At 38.4% G+C, this 10,265-nt stretch overlaps 1 protein-coding gene across 1 annotated transcript; it reads right to left on the reverse strand.

Annotated features, from left to right (window-relative positions):
- Window positions 1–5,866: 5,866 nt before the first annotated feature.
- On the reverse strand, window positions 5,867–8,036 carry LOC109148371 (aldehyde oxidase GLOX1-like). Its single transcript, XM_019296177.1, has 3 exons — window positions 7,645–8,036; window positions 7,403–7,560; window positions 5,867–7,314 (listed from the first exon to the last, which is right to left on the reverse strand). Exons 1-3 carry the CDS (start codon window positions 7,957–7,959, stop codon window positions 6,156–6,158), a joined length of 1,632 nt encoding a protein of 543 aa, XP_019151722.1. The 5' UTR covers window positions 7,960–8,036; the 3' UTR covers window positions 5,867–6,155.
- Between the last annotated feature and the right edge of the window lie 2,229 nt (window positions 8,037–10,265).

A 10,265-nucleotide genomic window follows, 5' to 3' on the forward strand; every position in this document is an offset into this window, starting at 1 on the left:
GGTTTTTATTCCTTTAAACTTTATTCGTCATTTTCTTCCTCCCTGGGCAGCCATATCAATGGCAGACAATACAATTGGCCAAAACTACTCTTCTTCCTCTAAATCTCAACCTACTCCTTCCTCCTCTCTTTTACTTCATCCGGCTCTCACCGTTTCTAATATCAATACCTTCATCAAGGTCACACTTGATAATGAAAAAGGCCAATATATTACCTGGTCAGAACTATTCAAAATACATGCCAAAGCATATAAAGTTCTAGACCAAATCATTCCTCCATCCAAGGAGGCAGCGAAATTGGATTCTTCCCCATCTCTTAAAGATACGGATCCCGAACTCTGGTCAAGAGTTGACGCCAATGGATTTACGGCACAATCTCTGAAGATCTTCTGCATACCATTATTGAACGAAATTCTACCGCTGAACTCGCGTGGAACAGGCTAGAGGAGATTTTTTCAAACAATAAAAATTCAAGGGCACTCTACCTGGAACAAGAGTTTTCTGCGGTTCGGATGGAGAAGTTTCCAGATGACTCTTCCTACTGCCAGCATCTAAAAACACTAGCATAACAATTATCAAATGTTGGCGCTCCTGTATCAAACAACAGGTTAGTACTTCGACTTGTCTCCGGTTTAACTGATGCATGTGCTACCGTTGGAACACAAATTCGACACGACGACCCCATTCCCCTTTTTTTTACAAAGCCCGATCCATGAATATCTTGGAGGAAACAACGATGGCGAAAAAGGCTGCTAACCCCTACGATCCCACTGCTCTTCACGCGTCTGCCGATGATCAATCTGCCAGAAATTATGGGGAAAATCGAGGAGGTCGCGGTGGCAGAAACAACGGCTTTGTTTCACGCGGTGGCAACTCTAACCGTGGTGGTAGCTCTGGTTCTCGAGGCGGCCACTCCACAAATCGCGGCGACAGAAGAGGCGGTCGCCAATCTCCCGCAGGGGCAGAGGAAATCGTGGTGGCCGACAAACACAATACCAGCGCACACACATTCTGGCAGAACGCTAATTAGCAAAATTGGTCTTATCCACCCATGTGGAATGGGCCATGGCAACCTTGGGCTACTCCACCTTGTCCATATCCTACACACCAGCCCAATGGCAAAGAAATCAACCACCACTAGCCTCACAATCATACTTGGACCAAGACCATCCCAAGCTCACTTGGCATCAACAAATTTGGGCCAATCTTCGTATACACCAACTGATATTCAACAGGCTATGCATACTTTCTCAATTTCCCCTCCTGATGATCAATGGTACATGGATACAGGAGCTACATCTCACATGACTTCAAATGGAGGTAACCTTACATCTTATTCTAATATGAATAAAAATAAAATTATTATTGTTGGTAGTGGTGATACATTCCAATTAGTGGTTGTGGCAATACTTTTTGACCAATTCCTCATCCTCCCTTAAATTTAAATAATGTCTTGCATGTTCCAAATTGATTAAAAATCTAGTCTCCGTAAGAAAATTCACTACTGATAATGATGTCACAGTTGAATTTGATCGTAACGGATTTTCTGTGAAGGATTTTTAGACAGGGATGGACTTAATGAGATGTGACAGCACATGAGACTTATATCCAATTACTACAAGGCCTTATTTTCACACATCAACACCCTCTAATTTTGCCGTGTTATCTCCCCAACTATGGCATAACCGACTAGGGCATCCGGGAGCTCTTATTTTAATTTCTTTACGCAAAAATAATACTATTATTTGCAATAAATTTAGGGGAATTTTTTTTTTTTTTGTGATTCTTGCTCACTTGGGAAACAAGTTAAATTACCTTTTTATGACTCATTATCCTTTACTTCATTTCCTTTTGATATTGTGCACAGTGAACTATGGTCGTCACCTACCCTAAGTTCGGGTGGGCATCGTTATTATGTTTTTATTTCTTGATGATTTTACAAACTTTTTATGGACGTTTCCAATTGCTAACAAATCTCGGGTAATATTCAATCTTTCTATCTTATCGTACTTATATCAAAACCCCATTTGAAAAAGAAATAAAATGTTTTCAATGTGATAATGGAACGGAATATGATAATAGGCCCTTTCACAAGCTTTGTAAATTAAATGGTATGAGTTTTCACTTTTCTTGTCCTCATACATCTTCTCAAAATGGAAAGGATGAAAGGAAAATTCAAACAATTAATAATATTACTCGAACTCTTCTTGCCCATGCCTCTCTACCTCCTTCATTCTGGCACCATGCACTACAAATGGCCACGTATTTACTCAACATTCTTCCCAATAAAAAGCTTGCTTATCAAACACCCACAAAAATGCTTTATCAAAAGGATCTCTCTTATTCTCATCTTCGGATTTTTGGATGTTTATGCTATCCATTAATTCCATCCACCTCACGTAAAAAATTGCAAGCCAGATCATCACCTTGTGTTTTTTTGGGATATCCGACAAATCATAGAGGTTATAAATGTTACGACTTATCAAGTCGAAAAATAATCATTTCAAGGCATGTAACTTTTGATGAAAACACCTTTCCCTTTTCCAAATTACATGCTACTAATGTCTCCACTTATGAGTTTTTGGATGCAGGCCGGCCTATATCTTAACCCGTACTTATCTCACGGCCTAACTCCAACTCTTGGAGTCGAGGACCAAAATATATCACCTCTTCATTCTCCCATACAATCTCAGCAAAGTTCAGCGCATTTCCCTCTCATGAGATAACCCCACAACAATACACTTCTCCTACACCCGCAACACCATTAGGAAATAGATCATCACAGTCCAATCTTTCATCTCGGCCCACTGCATGCCTCGCCTCAACCCACACCTTCATCATCTCCAAACTCTCAGCCCACACCACCAACTCCACTAACCACCAATCAATCTACCCAAATAAGTCCACAAATAAATCACACTCATTCTCCTCAAATGACCACAAGAGCGCAACATGGAATTTTTAAACCTAGAAAACTCTTCAATCTTCACACCACTACTACGACCTCCATATCTCCCCTACCTATGAACCCAATACATGCTTTAAAAGACATAATTGGAACATTTCTATGAAGGATGAATACGATGCTTTAATTAAAAATAAGATGTGGGACTTAGTGCCCCGTCCATCCAATGCTAATATTATTCGAAGTTTGTGGATTTTCAGGCATAAAAAGAAATTTGATGGTTAATCTGAGCGGCACAAAGCCCGCCTTGTAGGAGATGGTGCAGGACAACAGACTGGCATAGACTGTGGTGAAACTTTTAGTCTGGTGGTGAAATCGACAACCATTCGTACAGTACTTAGCATTGCAATATCTACCACAAGAATCCTTAGTTAGAGTGGGATTTCAACTCAGCACCTTTTGAGTGAGATTTTGAGAAGAGTTGCTCTTTGGAGAGCACAGTACGATGAAAGTTGTAAACTGTGTTTGGGGGGGGGGGGGGGGGGGGGAATTATTGTCCATCGTTGGCCTCTATGGTAGAATCAGTCGGGGACCTGAGAGGCTGTGGTTTACCCTGCGGCGGATGTCAGCGGTTCGAGTCCGCTTATCTCCAACTCCTGAACTGAGGCGATCCAAAGCTTTATGATAGGACCCAATTTTTCCGATTCGGCGTTTCGATCTATGGTTTCTCATTCATGGACGTTGATAAGATCCATCCATTTAGCAGCACCTTAGGATGGCATAGCCTTAAAAGTGAAGGGCGAGGTTCAAATGAGGAAAGGCTTACGGTGGATACCTAGGCACCCAGAGATGAAGAAGGGCATAGTAATCGACGAAATGCTTCGGGGAGTTGAAAATAAGCATAGATCTGGAGATTCCCAAATAGGGCAAACCTTTCGAACTGCTGCTGAATCCATGGGCAGTCAAGAGACAACCTGGCGAACTGAAACATCTTAGTAGCCAGAGGAAAAGAAAGCAAAATATGAATACGCAACACAATTAAATATGAATATGCAACACAATTAATAATCATAAAATAATATGTTGGACTTTAAACTATAAGCTACCATGTATTAAAAAAATAGATACAAAATGATAGAAACTTAAAACCATAATCTACATGTATTTTTTTTCAACATTTAACACTACAAAATGTGAATATGCAACACAATTAATAAGAGAAATATAGATTATGGTTACAAGGTGCACAATGGATTGCTGAAATCTACCACCTGTGATGCTATTGAGAAATATAGATCACTCATTAGGACAGTGTAATGGTTACAAGGTTGGTTGATCATGTTTTGGAAGCTCAGATTATGTGTGAAACGAATGCAGGAACAAAGGTTTTAATTCCTCTAATGTCGTTAACACCTTCTGATTCAAGATTGCCTTTCAAGTTCCAAAGAAAACAATTTTCTTTTATGCTATCATATGTCATGATAATAAATAAAAGTCAATGGCAAACACTATCACACGTGGGATTATTTTTTAGAAGGCCGGTCTTTAATCATGGTCAAATTTACGTAGAAGTCAAGAGTAAGTAAATTTAGGAGATTAAAAATTTTGATATGTGGGGATATTGTACCATCTGTAAGTACGATTAAAAATGTCGTATAGAAAGAAGTTTTCAATAATGGATAATCCAATTGCATCAATAATTTCTAATTAGTAATTAGAAAAAAAAATGAAAAAATAAGAACATAGTCTGGGGGCGGATGTAGCCAAGTGGATTAAGGCGGTGGATGGTGAATCCACTATGCGCGGGTTCAATTCCCGTCGTTCACCCATCGCATATATATGAAAAAAAAAAAAAAAACATAGATAGATATGTTACGATATGGATCTTAATTGTGTTATGTGACATCAATATTATTGGCCGACACGGGTCATTGAATTTTTTTCTACTAGCTTGATTGGGGGAGATTCTACGAGTTTTTGCGATCTTGCCCACATGGGTCATTGAATTTTTGTCTACTACCTTGATTGGGGGAGATTCTACGAGTGTCTGCCATCTCCAAAAGCTCCAACTCGTTATCCCTTAGAACCCTGCCAAACAAAGAAGAAAAAAAAGTCAGTCACATACTCACATATAGGAGCATCATCTGTCCAAACTCCATTCACTTTAATCCGGTTCCTATTTCTTTTGATAATAGCGGAGTTGTGGTAAAATCGGGTGTTACAATCACCCACTCAAATCCACTTACATAATGATCATTTTTAATATACTAAAAGTTCATTTTTAATACATTGAATGTTAATTTATTGTGTTGAAGGTCGTTCACTATTTGGTATAATATTTAAAAATGAACTTGCATATTAAAAACAAACATTATACTAAAAATGAACGTTTATCTATGGTCCACATAATCCACATTGCAATGTGCATCATGAAGTAAAACTACGTCGTATCATTTCATTTGCATATACGTTATAGTATGAGTTCTATTGTTTAGTTTCATTTTTTGCACGTTCAAGTATCATTTTAATTACACTCCAAGATCATTTAAATTTTAATTACATTATCATTTGATAATATATGTTATTACACTTATAACTTTGTTTATTAGTATCATTTTTCACATGCACTAAGGTGAAAAGGCCGCCGGAAATTAAAGGTTTGAAAGAAGAGAGGAAGATAGAGAAAGCAAAGGGCTGGGACTCCATTTGGGAGAACTAGAGTTGGTGACACAAACTCCTTCTCCCAACAACAATAATCATGAGTATACATCTATATTTTCCAGTATTCCACCCACTCATGATTGCATTAATAATCTATCATAGGAGGAAAGAAATCACAATTACCATTTCATAAGAAACAAAATTTAACAATTGTACGTATAATTTTGAGATGTTTCAAACCTGCAAACCTCTACCTTCCTCCCACTCTTCAATTTCTTTAATTTATTAATTTATGTAAAGAATTTAAGAACTGTGCTCATAAGTTCTTATAGAAAATGTTGTACTGTATATATTATTATATGGTACTCTGTACAAGATTACAAAAATAAAAAAAAATTCAATGCCCATCGTCTTCTATTCTATAGGTTGGATTCCCCACTCTAAGGGACCCCCCACCCCTCACACCGTAGTTCGTCTGCACTATAAAAAGATACAAATCACGATAATTCAATGACTCAATCAGCATGTAAGGCTAATTGCACCCAAATACTGTCAACACTGAACAAGCGAGCCCGTATCTTCTATTCTGTTCTATTTAATATGCACCCACAATCCCTTGCTGGGTACGCCACGGTGCACAACAAAGATCAAGTAATAGCCTGGTGGTGCAAGCTTGCCAGAGGACGGCGCCACGGCGGAGATGGTATCCTTGGCCACAGAGGTGAGTCCCAAAATCAGCATCCTTTGGCCCTCAGAGTACCCGTGAGTGGTGAAAGGCGGCGGATACATGGTAACCTTAATACTAGACATGTCCGCCGCATCATCTAGCTTGAAATGGATATTGAAATTCTTTCCATAAACCAATTCCGTTTGGGAAAGCTTCTCCACGATCTGCGGCCGAAACTTTTGCAGTGCGGGGGCTAAGTACGGCGGCGAGAATTTCTCGACGCGCATGTCGGTTGGGTATTTGGCTTTCATATCGTAGGAATCGTGGGTGTTACTTCCCGCTACTAAGATCTTAGTGTCGGGCAAAACCGCAGAAGTGGAATGGTACATTCTGGCAATTTTTGTTGGTGTCAACTCAGTAAACCTTTCCCCTTTCGGTTTATCCGGGCTGTAAAGCACCGGAGTGAAATTTGGTTCCTCCGCCCCGTCCCAACCAGAGGTCCCGGTTTTCGCGCCATTAATTATGAGGACATTCCCATCGGGGAGAATCAACATATCTCCCATAACCCTCCCCGACGGCATCTCCTCAATTTCCCACTTGGCCCCTTCCTGATTCGCAACAATCCTGCCGCAATCCTTTAACGCCGGCGGAAATTGCCTCGGCGGATGCTCCGTGACCTTGAAGGCTTCGTGTGTATTGCCGCCGCAAACCAAAACCTCCGCCTTCACAAAATCATTCGCTTTGGTGAGTTTGAGAGGAAGAAGCGCGGATTGCCCCGAGGCCGGGTAGTTCCGGGACCCCCCTGGCAGCTTAGGAAGCTCCCGAATCGTCTTTCCAGTTCTAGGGTTGAAAATAATGGAGCGATCGTTGGCGAAGAGGAAGACATTGCCGTCGGGGAGGAGGTACACAAATGGATACAAATTATTCTCCAGAAAGCCGTCGGTGGTTTCCTCGAGCAGCCGAAGCGGAAATTGTTTGTTCGGGAATTTAAGCTGATCTGGCGGGACAATTTCATAGTTGTGAGATTTTCTTCCTCCCACCACGATAAAATCACCATTTTCCAAGACTTGTTGAGAAGCATACCTGCCAGTTCAGTTCAACGTAGTAAATTAAATTAAATTAAATTAAATTAATTATTATACGATCAGAATTTGAAAATAATAATGCTTACCATCTGTTTGCAGAAAGTCCAACATCTTCCTTGAAATCGCATAAATCGCAGGGTTCCAGGATTCTAATTCCTCGAAAACCTTTGTCGTAACCTCCGGTGCTTATCAATTTTCCGGTGCTCGACAGCCCTCCCGACGAGCACCATGTATTCAGGCTCAACTAAACATACATGCATAAAAACAATATAATTAATTAATTAATGAAATAAATTGTACCCAGGCCAGGCCAGTATTATATATATACCTTGAGTGTCTTGACAACTTTAGCGGTGTCGAGATCATAGGTAACGCCATGAGCCCAGCAGTCTTCACGGCCCTTATCATCTTTTCTGCACCACTTAGGATTCTGCATCAGTGCGGAGCGACCAAGATTAATGGCGTCATACCAGACAACCCTGTTGTTTGTCATCAACTGCATGTGCATGGCGGAAACACCCACGTTTTCAGTTACAGTTTGCCAGCTCGAGGCTGAAGGATTCATCTCCAAATCTGGTTTCCCATAGGCGCTGCAAACAAACAATACAAGAACATAATAATAAGCTACTGTTATTGACGCCATTGGAGAAACACGATCTTTTATTTATATCTAGCTTCTCCAATGGACTAATTCTTTTTATTTATTTCTCGATGTTCGATGTTCGATGTTCTTCGTCCTGCCTACCTCTTCACATATATATACTTGCATTATTGCGCTACTCAGATTCAAATGCCTACAATTATGGATATCCACTATTATTATATACAAACAAACTACCTAGCTCTTGCCTCATGCCCATCAAATTTTATTTTCTCAGCTCTCCCCTCCGCTCCCCTCTTCTTTTTATTTTATTAAAATGTTAAGTTAATTAATTCATGGACAATTTTACATAATGCAATCAAACATTAGAAAGGAAAATGCATGTTTTCTGGAAATTAAAATAACTTATTTTCCAGAAGTCATTTTCCTGCCGCAGAAGTCATTTTTCTATAGCTTTCTAAACGAACCAAAAGAAATTTATGATGCAATCCAGACTCTTATAGTTTATTTTGCTTTCAATTAGTTTATTTTGCTTAGTTTATGAACCAACGGACTTTCAATTAGTTTATTTTGCTTTAAATCCAGACTCTTATATTTCTGCTTTTGGTTTAGTTATTGTTGATGTAAAGGAATTGTCATCCAGTGTTCATGGTGTTAATTTCTCCTGTGTTAAGCGATCTGCGAATCGTGCTGCCCACATTGGTGCTCGGGAAGCCGTTTCTGAGTTAGGTTGAGGGGAATGGTTTGACATTCCACCTCATTTTCTTGTTGATTGTCTTAGCTTGCTTCTAATTTAATGAATTAAGTCCTTTAGCTCAAAAAAAAAATAAAAAATTGGTCATGCAACAATAACACTAGGACTAAATGTGCATGTTCTAATAAATAAAAAAAATAGACTAAAAATGGGCTGTCACCTATAAATTTAAGACAAAAATAGAATTAACTCTTAAAACTAATATCATATATAAATCTTCTTTCCTCATCCTCTCATTCTCCTTCTCTTCTCCTCCTCCTTCTTCTCCTTTTTTTTTTTTTTTAAAAAAAAAAAAGGTATTTTAATAAAAAGTTTAACATAAATTTGATCACTTTAGCCATTTTATCATGTCAAAAAATGCTAAAAAATTACATTATGTTCTTAATCCAAAATGCTAAACATTCGTGTTACGGTTAAAGCAACATTTTTGACTTGATATTTTGATTAAAAAAAAAAAAACATATCTCTTTTTTCAAAGCCTTATTATTATAAATGTTACTAAATTATTAAATAAAAAAAGAAATAATTAACTTAAGAGTTAAGACTATCACAAAATGATATAGTAAATTATCTCTTTCCAATTCATAAAGAGATGTGAAATGCATGATTTACGTACTCACTTACTATACAATATGAAAATTTGAGCACACGTCTCTCTTTTTATTGAGGATTCCATGCTCCTTTGAAAGTAAAATTAGTAATGAAAGGTCTCACGTAATGAAATTAACTCTTAAACTAATATCATATATAAAGAGTTAATTCCATTGAAGATCCCTTATCTTTAGTGACAATTTCAAATTTAGTCACAGACTATCGTTTTTGTCATTTAACATCCCAGACTATTATTTTTTGGACGCTTTTAGTCCGTCTCATGACTTTTCTTATTTTTAGTAAGTGCATTTTTGTCTCTTTAAATTTTTTTTTTTATTTTTTTTATTTTTTTTATTTTTTTTATTTTTTTTGTCGGAATCTCCTCAAACAATATTAGTATATATTTAATATTTTTTTTTTTTCAATAATATTCTGGAATTTTATTCCAAGTCAAACTACAAGAGGCCGAAGCCTTACAACTAGACGCCTTAGGCCCAAATGTGACCTAAGGCTCAAAAATCACAAGGGCTTTTAAAGTCTAAACAACCAAGGGGCCCAAGGCCCTCACAAACAAAAGGTCCATAATGGACTAACAAATAAAAGTCTAACAAGGCTATCTACAAAGGGCTAAAACAACCTAAGCAGGCAAAGGCCCAATGGGCTCACCAAATTAGAGCCCAAAAGTGCTTAAAACAGATCAGCCTTCAGCACTTCAGAGCCATCAGAGCACAGGGATCATCCACTTGACAGCAACACCCCTTCACATAGAATGCTCTAGGATGTTGCTTTACTCTAAATCAAAACCATAGCAACTCTCCTTTCTCCTGTTTCTGTTTCTATTTTCCATTCACCTCCAGGCATGACAAGCATGGTGCATCATTTCCCATAGTATCAACACCATGGCAGCCATTCCCTCCACTTCACAAAGGGTTTGACTGCAAATCAGAGGTTATAAATCAGCTTTCAGTCAGAATTTCCCCAACCAACACTCAAATCCCTTTTT

This window comes from Ipomoea nil, unplaced genomic scaffold, assembly GCF_001879475.1.
Source record: "Ipomoea nil cultivar Tokyo-kokei standard unplaced genomic scaffold, Asagao_1.1 scaffold2053, whole genome shotgun sequence".
NCBI lineage: Eukaryota > Viridiplantae > Streptophyta > Magnoliopsida > Solanales > Convolvulaceae > Ipomoea > Ipomoea nil.

Coding starts and splice junctions, on each gene's coding strand:
- LOC109148371 (XM_019296177.1), bottom strand. CDS start 7,959: ATGGCGTCAATAACAGTAGCTTATTATTATGTTCTTGTATTGTTTGTT. Junction 7,561..7,644: donor AAGTTGTCAAGACACTCAAG/GTATATATATAA, acceptor ATGTATGTTTAG/TTGAGCCTGAATACATGGTG. Junction 7,315..7,402: donor GGACTTTCTGCAAACAGATG/GTAAGCATTATT, acceptor CTGAACTGGCAG/GTATGCTTCTCAACAAGTCT.